Source organism: Lytechinus pictus, chromosome 17 (assembly GCF_037042905.1).
Source record: "Lytechinus pictus isolate F3 Inbred chromosome 17, Lp3.0, whole genome shotgun sequence".
NCBI lineage: Eukaryota > Metazoa > Echinodermata > Echinoidea > Temnopleuroida > Toxopneustidae > Lytechinus > Lytechinus pictus.
Genome location: NC_087261.1, coordinates 4,093,312 through 4,106,474, shown reverse-complemented (window position 1 = coordinate 4,106,474; position 13,163 = coordinate 4,093,312). Strand labels below are relative to the sequence as shown.

General features: G+C 37.6%; 1 protein-coding gene across 1 annotated transcript in view; it reads left to right on the top strand.

Annotated features, from left to right (window-relative positions):
- LOC129279944 (gamma-aminobutyric acid type B receptor subunit 1-like) overlaps positions 1-12,824 on the top strand; it is a 29,843-nt gene extending 17,019 nt beyond the window's left edge. The window contains exons 8-19 of the mRNA XM_064111889.1: positions 2,171-2,277; positions 3,036-3,099; positions 4,746-4,835; positions 5,106-5,256; positions 5,750-5,882; positions 6,094-6,204; positions 6,478-6,600; positions 8,414-8,528; positions 9,140-9,357; positions 10,085-10,201; positions 10,371-10,508; positions 11,170-12,824. Of these exons, the coding sequence (XP_063967959.1) occupies positions 2,171-2,277; positions 3,036-3,099; positions 4,746-4,835; positions 5,106-5,256; positions 5,750-5,882; positions 6,094-6,204; positions 6,478-6,600; positions 8,414-8,528; positions 9,140-9,357; positions 10,085-10,201; positions 10,371-10,508; positions 11,170-11,388 (1,586 nt within the window). The 3' untranslated portion in view covers positions 11,389-12,824. The remainder of the gene's footprint in view (positions 1-2,170; positions 2,278-3,035; positions 3,100-4,745; positions 4,836-5,105; positions 5,257-5,749; positions 5,883-6,093; positions 6,205-6,477; positions 6,601-8,413; positions 8,529-9,139; positions 9,358-10,084; positions 10,202-10,370; positions 10,509-11,169) is intronic.
- Positions 12,825-13,163: the final 339 nt, after the last annotated feature.

The following is a 13,163-nucleotide window of genomic DNA, read 5'->3' as shown; positions in this document are numbered from 1 at the left end:
ACATAAAAAAGGGAAAACGGAAAGATAACGGGAAATGGAAGGAAAAAAAAACAAGTGAGAAAGAACAATTCGCCCCGATATACAAATACATTAGCATGATTAGTAAGACAGGGAAATAAATTAAAGATGACAAAAAGGCAAACAAAAGCGGGAAATAAATGCAGAATGGAATTAGCCAAAATCTAAATTGGAAATTAAAGAATATAGGGACAAGATAACGTACACTACCGGGCTGCCGAGGATTGAGATAACGAGCGGGAAGAAAAATGGATGGTATATAGCATAATGTCGTATGAAAGTCTATCATAAACTTGCTAAATCTCCAAAGGCTCTGTCCAAGAGTCAAGACCCCGTGCAGTGGGGGCTCTTCATCTGTAACCTTTAATGGGTTCTATAACGGGCCCCTATATGGACCCTTCCTGCATTAAGCTTTACGTTGAAGCACTGGCGTACCGGGGGGTGGTTCCACAGCCAAGGGGAAATAAAAGAAAATAAAGGAGGCAGCGAAATGAGATAAATGAAAAAAAAATATGACATGATATTTGCTATAATGATGTAAAAATCTATCACATAATTAGAATTTCATTTTAACAGGCCATTTTTTTCTGGCTCGCTTCGCTCGCTGGCGACTTTTTACAAATTTTCACACATTTGCTATGGTGTGCCCCTCACAATATTTGGATGATTACGATACACAACTGCATTGAATTTATGTGTTGTGTTAAAGCTATATAAATATACACGCAATTTGATTAAAATAAGTGGCCATCTGTAAGGTTCAAAATGGCTTTGATATCAAGAGGTTCCGGGGCTCTGCTCTGGACCCCACCCATAAAGCACTGTTATATGGATGAGTTTGGACCATGGCCCCCAAAAGTTCTACAACCAAACAAAAAAAATGAGGAAAGAAAGGAAAGTGTATTATATTTTCTGAATATCACGTTAAAATCTATCTTCATGTTAGATTCTCATGAAAAGGTGATTATTTTATCTCGCTCGCTTCGCTCTCTCGGGACCTATATTAAGCTACTTATTGCCAGAAGCGCCATACTCGGCCCCCTCGAGCATATAGAGCTTCGCCCTGATGCTCACAATCATAACAAAAATCCTGTTCACCGTGGCGTACAAAAAAGAGAGAAAAAGGGAAAGAGAGGAGGGTGAAATATGATATCATCTTTTTAACATTATGTCAAAATCTATCACAAAATTTGATTTTTGCAATAAAAATGTCAAAATTTTTTGCTCGCTCGCTTCGCTCGCTCGCTTATATATATATATATTTGCCCGGTACGCCATATCGCCCCCTCAAAATTTTTGCCTTATGACGCCATTGCCTGTTCCATGATATGACCGGGATTTTTTTTGCTCTTGCCCCCCCCCCCCCCCCCTGGCCACCGACCCCTGTTACGCCGCTGCCCACACGCTAACGATTCTCTATTCCTTTCTTATTGCGATGTTAGAGTAATGATAATCAGTACAAACAAAATGATTTTGTTGTGTTTTATTCATCTTGCAATTCTATAAATTGCATAAAGTCTCAAGCGCAGGACAGGTAACATATAAAATGTCTTATCAATCTGTATAATCGTGGAAGCGTCACCCGCTGGTCTATCGCTTGATTGTATAGTATGTATCGCAACCACTTACCATGTTTATGGCGCCATTCAAAGTGGAATGAAATTAAGAAGTGCGCCTCACTCGCAACCAGCTTCCGGTTCTCTATTAAACTGATCGATCGCCTCCCATCGTGAATGCTACCTTGCAATATGAGAAGTGACCTATCGTCGACCGCCTCCGTTTTTAATTCAATTCGCAGCTCAATTAGCCGACCGAGTTTAACCCAGAGTTCGTCAGTGATATGCTACAGGTTGTGCGAGTTCAATTGAATCATTTATTACGAGAGTCTCCTTATGAAACAGATTTTTGGTCTGAGGAAGTTGAATGAGATTTCATTTTATAATGTCGTATTGTAAACCAATTGCTCTGTGTACTCACCTCATTTGGGCCTGCTGCTATGTCGGTTAAGCCTGGCCAAAGTTTTCAGATTGTCCGGAATATAACTTGTATGTAGGACAAATCTATGAATTTGAATGAAGTTTAGTGAATCAGTCAATTCAATCATACTTTGATCCCTCAATTTTCTTTAAATCTCTTATATTTATCATATTAGATTTAACCATTGTTTCTGGCGAACTGCACGAGTTCTCTTACGAGAGACACGGCACAAGAGAGCACTTTATTAATACACTATCAACCTTGCAATTTGAGGGGTTCTCGGTAAGCCACTTTACATTTTCTCGCTTTCTTTTTTAAATGTAGGCCTTAATTTTTCAAATCTATTCATGAAGAGGTCGATGATGATGACGATGGTGGTGATGGTGGTGGTGGTGGTGGTGGTGGTGATGATGGTGGTGGTGGTGGTAATGATGATGATGATGTGGAAGCGCCGTGGTGTAGCGGTTCTGACTCTCGCCTTGTAATCAGAGGGTCGTGTGTTCGAATCCCACCATGGCCTAGCGTCCTTTGGCAAGGCGTCAATCCACAATTTGCCACTCTCCACCAAGGTGTTAAATGGGTACCCGGTAGGATGCAAAAGCCTATGTAGTATGCCTAGCAATTGAGTCTTGGAACTCTTGTTGGAATGCTCCCCAGGGAGTGCAGAAAGTGCATGCATTGTATGCGGGCATGCAAGGATCCGATGACCGGGGTAATAATGTATCTGTAAAGCGCTTAGAGACGTCGTTCCGATGTATTACGCGCTATATAAATGCGGAATGTTATTATTATTATTATGATGGTGGTGGTGGTGATATTGATGAAAGTGTAATATTAATATAAATCATCACATCATTATTATTCATTTTTCTCACTTGTGTTTTCTTTCAGTTGTTTTTTCTCTCTCCATTCCCGCTGTCCCCTCTCTCTATCACTCTCTCTCTGCCTACCCCCTCACTCTTTCCAATCCCACGAATATATCCCATGTAAATTTAATCAATATACTTATTTATTCAATTTACTTTTTCTTAAATGACCAGGGATCTGTAAGCTTTACTGATGCTGGTGACCGTGAGGGACTAATTGAGATTCGTCAAATCAGAGGTCAATCAATTTCGATTTCATTTTTGACGTTGAAAAGTAAAATTTAAAATTGCTTTTCAATTATATTATGAATTAAAGCTTTATGCCAGCTTCTATTCAATTTTACGTTTCAACTTCGATTCCAATGTCAAATGTTCTGCCAATTGCAATTTGAGATTTTTGATATATTTTTCAAATTCATTTTCGATTTATATTTCAGTTCCACTTTAGATTTCGATTTCAATTTCAAGTTTAATTATAACTCATACTTTAGTTTCAATTAATACTTCAATATTAACTGCAGTCAATTGATTCTGGTTCAGAATCTTTTTCCTTTTCATATTTAGCAGGCGCGGATCCAGGAGGGGGCCGAGCCGGCCCCGGCCCCCCCCCCTATTTTTTGACAACCTGCAGAAAAAAGTGTACTCTTTAACTTGATTGAAATTATGAAAAACAGAAAGAAAAGTAATAAAGAGGTAGCATACCCATGATGTGTAATTTACAGCCTCGTAACGGCCGGCCCGACCCCGAAAGGAAACAAGAAAAAGGTGAGGGAAGAATTGGAAAATAGACTTTATATAAAAAATTTGGCACTTATATATCCAGTTCTGAAATCAATTTGCACACAATATTTTAGCTCGCACATCAAGCTTTCATTAATTTGTTTGATTTACACAAATTGTTAGTATATATCACAATTTTCAGCTCGTGCTGCGCGCTCGCATTGTTTGATTTGTGAGTTACCTATCCTTTTAGGAAATTCTTACCAAAATTTGTCCAAATGCTCCTTTATCATGTCAGTTAATCAAAAAATTAAGCACGTGCTTCGCGCTCGCATTTAATTGCTTGAGAATACAGCTTTGTTCTTTATTAAAATAAAAACGCGCTTAGACTGTCCAATTTTCAGGTCGGAATATCACAAATTTTGAGCTCGCGCTTCGCACTCTCATTATTTAATTGGTGATACTTGTAATCCTCTTCATTGAATCCTCTTTTCACGTTACTATAATAAAATTTCGACTCGCGCTTCGCGTTCGCATTGTTTAGTTGGATACTTATCTTTTTTCATGATTATAAAATCTCCTCAGAATCTTCAGGTCTAGGGACATAAAATATCAAAGAATTTGAGCTCGCGCTTCGCGCTCGCATTATATATTAAGACCACATGAGATACCTTAACTTGTTTATAACAATAAAAACTAACATACACTTAAAACTTCAGTCTTTAGTTAGGACTACCCCCTGAAAAACCAACAAAAAATCTGATTATATAGCGGCCAATCGAGAAAAATGTTGATGAAAATAATTTTCGCCCCCCCCCCCCTATTGGCGAAAGCTGGATCCGCCCCTGTTTAGGATTAATACCTATTTCAATTTTCTCTTTGGCTTCTTAATTAATATTTCAACATTTATTCCCATTCCGAATCAATTGGTAATTTTCATTCTATTTTTTTTAATAGTTACTATTTCAATTTTAAGATCAAATACAGTCCAACTTCCAATTTATTTCTAAGTCATTTTCTTCATAGCTTGCCAATATTTGAACGAAGCTTTGCATTCAAATGAAAATGACGATTGTTCCAAATCAAACTCATCCAAGACTTAATCTACAATTGGAAGCACAATTACTCGATTTGTGATGTGAAAAATGTTTTTTTTTTCAACAGATGGCGAAGAAATTGTGGTTGGTCTATATTCATTTCATGGCGATGAGCGACATGGAACAGATTTGAATATCACAGATATACAGTGGTCAGGTAACTCAAACATTACATGATTGGGATTAGAAAAAAGAAACTTTTTGCTGATGAAATAAGAATATCATTTGAGTAGCATCCCACGTTTACATTGCACCTGACACAAAACACAAAAGTTATTTCCCCTTTACGTCCATTTGTAATTTTGTGTTTGCCCCTTTGCCGCCCCTCTCGTTAACAGCACCTACCCCCAGATCCGCACATGACAAAAGTCCATCGCGATTAAAAAAAGTATAATGTTTCCATGGGTTTTCTTTTTTTTTATTACAGGAGGCAGACCTCCCAAAGATGAGACAACGGAAGAGATAGTATTCCACACCATTCCTCTGCTATATCTTTACGTAGCAGGTGGATTGTGTGCCGCAGGGATAGTCTTTGCCTCCGTGTGTCTTCTAGCTACTATTATACTGTGGGAGAGATCGTAAGTAGTATCTTTAAAAAAATGGGTAACGTTCGGTATTCGTCATTCCGAAAGTTTGTTATTCCAAAGGTTTGATAGTCCAAAATGAAGTAAGGTTCGTTAGTATGAAAATAACTAGTGAACTATCGATGATGACGACTTCGTCGAAGATGACGATGACGAAGATTATGATGAAGATAGTGAGGACGGTGATAATGATGATAATGAGGATGGTGATGATGATGATGATTATGATAAAGAGCATGCATGATGATGATGATGACGACGACGACGATGATGACGAAGATGTTAATGATATGACAAATGCTATTAAGGTGATTACAACGACGATGAAAAAGAAGACGATAATGAAGGTTGAAATGGTGATGATAATAATGATGACACTGACGATGATTATGATAGAATATGTAGAAAATGTAGAATCAATAATGGTATCATATCTTGATTATAATGCATATCTGGTTTTTCTTCCTTTTTTCTATTTATTTGTCAGAGCATTTTACAGAGCATCTCCGTTATTCTTGGTATTGGGCTTACTTGGTTGTGTCGGGATGTATGTATCTATCTTCTTGATGGGTGTCGGAAGTGACGTCATTGGACCTGATTACCAAGTCATTCTTTGCACGGTAAGCAATTTAACTGTGGAGATGCTCCATAAATCATCACGAGAAACTGAAGACGAAATGGTTTAATTCCGATATACAAGCAAGTGATCTGTTGTTTTATTTGGTTGTTTCTTTAAATATTTTAATCATAATTCAATAGCATCGCCCTTTTCATGAATTTAATTTGCAATTCGTAATTTTTCACTTTCTCTTTTATTTTATTTGTTTTAAGGTGAGGTCATGGACTCTAGCTCTGAGTTTCTCTTTGGCATACGGCGCCCTCTTCGCCAAGATTTATAGAGCTCACAAACTGCTCGTCTCCAAAGCGAACCTGTGGAACCCAGTAAGTTCAGAATACAAAAAATATGATTATAAATTAATCTATTGGTAACGTAAGATTATTAAGATGCCAGATGGGATGTTAATGCTAATGGTGAGTGAAACATTGGTAGATGAGACATTTGTAGATGAGACATTGGTGGTGATGGTGGCGATGGTGATGTTGCCTTGGTGTTGTTGTTGATGATGATGATGATGATTGTGATTGTGATGGTATGTACTTGTGGTGGCCATAGAAGAGGTCTAATTTTCATTATCTTTCACATCACAATCTCAGGGTGGCCATTTTTCATTCATGTTTCGGTCGTTGATGTCGATATTTCTCTTCTGTGTGATTGTTCTTATCGTATGGACTGTCTGGTTTCCTATTCAAAGGGATGTCGTCTCATCTGGGAATGAGGTAAGATAATGAGCGTATCATCCGTTTCCATGGTAATGTAATCAGATTCCGGAAAAGGCAATCATAACCGATATCAGTGAACATGAGGAAGCACTGAAAATAAAGGTGTTAAATTGACACCAGTTGTGTGTCTAGAGGACGGCATTATAAGGTGTTAAAAAAATTAGGTTACACGACATTTGCTCCTGCGAAAATTGCTCCGGGCTTTACTTCGTCTCATCGTCTGAGATGTATGGTTAGGGTTGCAATGTGGTTTTACCATAGGCGGCGGAAGCGGGGGGGGACGGGGGGACGTGTCCCCCCCTAAATTTTAGGTGGGGGGACGAACCCCCCCTAAATTTTTTGTTGATTACCTTTTTTTTTTTTTTTTTTTTTTTTTTTGCTTGTCAATTTTTTTTATCTGCGTCCCCCCTAAAATTTTTGGTTGATAACCTTTTTTTTCTTCTTTTTTTTTTGCTTGTCAAAATTTTGTTGTGGTCACCCTAAAATGTTGGGCTTCCGCCGCCAATGGGTTTTATGTTAGGTTTAGGTAATGGTAGGGTATAGTGTTACATACAGTGTTGGAGTTAGTCATTCGATTAGTGCGTGGAATGGAACAATTGTCACAGGAGGAAGTGTCTTGGAACCTGATATTGCACCCTATAGTTTGATCATGAATTCAAACTGTGTTAAAACAAAAACCAAAGGTGTTATGATAACACCAACGGGTGTCGATCTAACTCCGTGAATTTATGAATGGTGTAAAATGACTGGCATGGTCATTTATGTTCATCCGATAATGCAGTGGCTTTGAAGGATGAACGCTACTATTAAAACCTAATTCACACTTAGGCTCTCGTGACTGTTTGGAAGCTTTAATGTTGTTACCATGACAACGATTAAATTGAATTGGTTTATTCCCCACTTTGTCATATTCGATTGTTCTTAAACCCTCCTCTTAAAACATGCTTCCGTATCCTCTTAAGTTGGAAATTTTGCTCCACTTGTTGCCATGACAACCTCTTCCATTAATATCTTTCCCTCCCTTTGTCATGCACGTAGTAAAATTTTTATGAATCCTTGTCAAATCATCGTTTGCATCATAAAAAATCCACTGATTCGTATGCAAGATACTTTAAAAGGTTTTTGAGAAAGATGGAACCATGATAGTGCACCATACTTGCCTCCCGACCTTCCCATCTTTGCCATGTCTAATGTACATATAAAAGTTTATTCAGCATGTCCAATCGCTTGACAAATGGTCTTCATAATAATGTATTTCAATCAAATGCGTTGGGAAGTTTACTATGTTCAATAATGGTGTGATAACAAATTACTTTGATACCTGCTCGTTATTTTTGTTCCTCAGTTCCCATAGTTACTATTCATCTTATAAATTTGAAGCAGGTGCTTTTAAATTGATATTCTCTTTGTTATCTTTTTAATATTCGATCGGTTTTACTTTCTCCCATTCTCTGCCCCCCACCATCATTTTCACCCTTCCTCTTTCCCGTTTTTCCACCCCTTTCTCACCCTCTCTTTCACATTTCCCCTACTTTCTTTCTCCCTATCCTTCTCTGTCTATCTCCATCTCTAACTTTTTTCCCTCTCTCTTTCTCTCTTTCATATTTCCCCATTTCTTTCTTCCTTCTCCCTCTCTGTCTATCCTCATCTCCCCCTCCCATCTCTCTCTCTCTCTCTTCCCCCTCCCTCTCCCCTCTCTCTCTGACCTCTCCACCTCTTTTATATTCTATCATCCCCCCATTTCTTTTCTCCCTCTCTTTCTATCTACCCCTCTCTTCTCCCACCCTCTCACCTCCTTTTCTCTCTGTAGTACAATGAAGATACGAACACCCTATATCGTTTTGAAGTAGAGTATTGTCTTCGAGGCAATGCTCTTTACTTCACCGGAACCATTATGGGTTTCCTTGGCCTTGTTCTGCTCCTTGGTAAGTTTTTAATACATAGGCCTATCAAAAAATAAAATTATTCATAATTTCTTTTCCCCTTGAATAAAGAAACTATAAGTTATGAAGTAATTATTACCATGGGCAGCCTAAGGGCACTTTCACTAGGGGTAGGTAGGTGGGGGTGGGGCGGTGGCGGGCAGGCAAGGTACTTAGCCCTGATTTTGACTTCACTTTTCCCTCAACAACAATAAATGAAAGGTGTAATATAGGTACAAGACTTGGTGCGCTCTTTACCTTTCCCTTTTTGAGATAGAAATATAAAGAATAATTATGCGTACATGAACATAAAAACGCTCCTAAAACTATATCATCCTACAAATTAAGACTTAACCCTAATTTCCAGACTATGATTATCACCACTAAGGGTATCCATGAAATGTATGTCAGCTATTATTGTAATGATTCTAGATAACTCAATTGTAAACATCATTAACAAATGTCGTATTTCTTGGTTACTGCGTATAAAGTTTATTTTCATCTCTTAAGATTTTATTTTCATTTACGTACAAGAAAACCTTGGTCAATTATGTTCCGTTTATTTCATGTATGATTATTTCATGATTTATTTGTATGTTTTGTTTATTGTTCAGGTGCATTTTTATCTTACGAGACTCGTGCAATGAAGATAGTGACATTGAACGATACGTTTGTATCCGGTATTGCTGTCTACTGCTCGGTCACATTCAGTGTCATCAGCACTCCTCTCGCCTTCATCCTAGGCAATAATCCTCAGATTGGGTACCTTACCGTTGCTAGTATGGCATGGATCGGTGTTACACTGGTGCTTATCATTATATATGCACCGAAGGTGAGCTGTGATGGTGACGATGGTGGTGGTGATGATTGTGAGGATGATGATGATAATGGTACCCGGTGGTGGTGGTGGTGATGATTATGCTGATGATGACGATGATGATGATGGTGGTGGTGATGATGGTGGTGATGGTAACGATGATGATGATGATGATTATGATGATGATGATGATGATGATGATGGTGAATTTGGTGATGATGATGATGGTGGTGGTGGTGGTGGTGGTGGTGTGATGTGTTGGTTGGTGGTGACGACGATAATGATGATGATGATGGCGATGAGGATAATGATGGTGATAATATTGACAATGGTAATGAGGATGATAGTGGTGCTGATGATGATGATGATGATGATGGCGGTATTGGTGGTGGTAATAATGGTGATAAGTTTGATGATGATGATGACGAGGAGGAGGATGAGGAGGGTGAGATTATGAGGTTGATGATGATGGTGAGGAGGATGATGATGAGGATGGTGATGATAGAAAACATATTTGTCTTCTAATATATGCCTTGTCCTCATTATATTGCTTTCATCTATAATTCCCCATTCATAATTTAACATTTTTCAACCTTATGCACTTGTACTTTTGATCTCCATGATGTAATGTGTAAATGATTATATTGTTTTTTGGATTTAGTATGTAAAACATTTTAGATACAGTTTGCATGATTCGCGTCTTATTGTTTTGTTGTTCCACCTCCGTATTTTTTCTACATAGTTCCATGCAGTTCGAGGCACTTGGGCTCAGAGACAGAACTCGCAAACCAGAACAATCCAAGAGATCTATGACGAGGAGGTCGACGAGGAGACCAAACTCAGGCACAAGATTGATGAGGTATATATATATTTAAAAAATGTCTCATGTGTCGCGGACTTTATGAAGGAATGAAATAATTTTAATATTTTAAAGTTATGGAAAGAAGCAATGGTAGATAATGATGTCGGGTTAACACCATCCATTCTACAATTCATTGTCACAATATCTCATTTTCTACCTGTTATAGGTCGATCGTGATATTGAAGAATTTAAGAAGGAGATTGCTCGTCGTAAGGAGTTTGGCCGTCAATCTCTTCTCAGAGGATTCGGGATCTGGTGCTTCGGTCATTCCCTCAGACTCAGCTGTGGACATCGCAAGGTCAAGGTATGTTTCATCTTGAAAATGCCCCCCTTTCTGCCATTTTAAATCCTAATACTACAGTCATACCAACGAAACGGATTCCAAAACCGATCGATGGTGTTTAAGTAGAAATAAAATCTCAGCTTTTATCGGTCTGGAATCGATTTTGTCGATGCGTATGCGGAATAAGCCAGGACCACCTTGACCATGTTGAATATAATCGCTTTGATCGTTGAGATGGGTAACATCTTCATGATTGTGGCTTCTCCCCAAATATGCTGAGCAATGTCAGTATCTCAAAGGCCAGTCACTATCCCAATAACAACGATTCACGTGGTGGTGGTGGTGGTGGTGGTGGTGATGTTGATGATGATGATGATGATGATGAAAATGATGATGATGATGATGAAAATGATGATGATGATGATGCTGATGTTGATGATTGTGGTGATGATGATGTTGATGATGATGTTGATGATGATGGTGATGATGGTGGTGGTGATGATGATGATGATGATTGTGGTGATGATGATGATGATGATAGTACTCATGATCCGTGTTTATGATGATAGAGATGATGGTAATAACGACGTTTTTTTAATTTAGCCACCCCATCGCCTCATCCCAGCGCCCTTTTAATGTCTAGGTCTATATCAAAGACGATTCATCCTCTGTTTTGTCTTAGGTCCCATCTCTTCACACTCAAATGCGCAAGCCAACGATGACAGAATACGACAACCATGCCCTCGAAGCTTCAGACTGGAATCTTGCCCGATATGGCACCCACGAGCCAGGGTCATCTTCATCAGGCGAGGGGTCATCTGGAAATCAACAAGAAAATAGTGACAGGGCCACCGAGGCGACCAACAAAGTCAATTCACAGTCAGACTTGACCAAACTCTAGGAGGATGTGGTGATATGTCGGGTAAATCTGATGCCTTTTGCTGGTAACTGCTGGTAACTGAAGCGAGGAAGATGATTTTCTATTAATTGTTCTTATACATATCACCAGATATTTCTTCAGATTCATCTTGATGGTCATTTGCTTGCCATTTATATAATTTACGATAATACGTGTTTCGAATGCATATCTGATCAAGATGTTTACAGATGAAGATATATATCTATATATATATAGTGAAAGGCATACATGTATATATTATTGAATCTAAGTAGTGGATGACATTTGTATTTTTGTAAGGTTTCTTAATATTAGGGTGAAACTCACAAACATAATACTTTCTATCATTTTGCAAAGTGAGTGTATACGTTTATTTGAAGCCACTGTATTTGTTTGCAAAAAGAAATATTGCATTGAATTGAACGGTACGTTCCCATGGATACATCGGTAACCATGGAGATATGAAACACTAACAATCTTTGACTTAACATCCTGCATATTCTGATCAAAGCTATTTTAACATAAATATATTTTATGTATTGTAAACAAGAAATCCGTCGGGTTTTTGTCTCTTTAATATGCATTTTTATCATAATAGAGTTTATTTCAACAATTTTCAAAACAAAGAGAATTGTATCTGTGCATTACTTTTTATGACGATAGTTAACGTGATTTTGTTTCTGTTTTGTGTTAGAATAAAGAATCCGTAAATTATTTTAAAGACTTGATGCTAAGTTTCATGTTATTTACATCATGTTATGATGAATACAGTTTTTTTTATATAGTTCTTAGTCTATTATGCAATTACGTTTCCATGCATTATGAATAATTATGTTTTGAATCTTGATTAATTTGATATATTTCGTCTTATCATACTGAATAGTTTGTGTATGTCTTTATTCGAGAGATGATTTGCGCATTTAGAAGGATTTACTGATTTATTGATTGATTTGTATTACTTTCCCAATATATTAGTGTTCTTATTCATGTTATTGAATAATTGAATGTTTGTTATTATGTCTGCACAATTGTGTTTGTCCCCAAAATTAAAAAAAAAATCTTATATGCAAAATAAATCATTACCATGAAATTGTTGATTTAATGAGTCAAAATATTGAATTTTGTAATAAATCAGCCATCACATGATTAAGTTACGAGTGATAAATCCTCTGTATGGTCAATCTTTATCTGATAGTGTACATCATTTAACTATATTGATATGTATGAAAACTTCGTCTATTGGGTACGTTTGTAACATTTTTCACTTCAGTAGCCTAGTCCAATAAACTGCCTCACAGAAACAGATTTGAAAAAAAATTGCTTCATATCTCTTTCTAATTATTATAGCGTACATGAGTAGGGGTCGTCCCCTGACAGAATCCCGATGAACGAATACAAAAATCTAATTTTGTGATAGACTTTGACATAATATTTAGATTAAAAAACAATATAATTTACCACTTTTCCTTTCATTTTCTTTCCCTTTCCTCTGTTTTTTTTTCTTGGTCCATGTTCCCCACGCCCCCTCCCAACTGTACGCCAGTCAGATCCGTAATCTATTCAGAAATTACTGCGCTCTGGTCAAAATATAAGAAAAACAGGCAAATACGATTAAAATAATATTTGATATCAGCTGACCATTTCTTCTAATTACTTTTATCATGTTTAACTAGTTTGGTATAAAAACAATTTAAGGCGCTGCGTCGTATGCGATTTCTATTGCGCAACAAACCACGTGATCTCATTGGTACCATTCCCTAGTGACGGTGTAAAGGGGG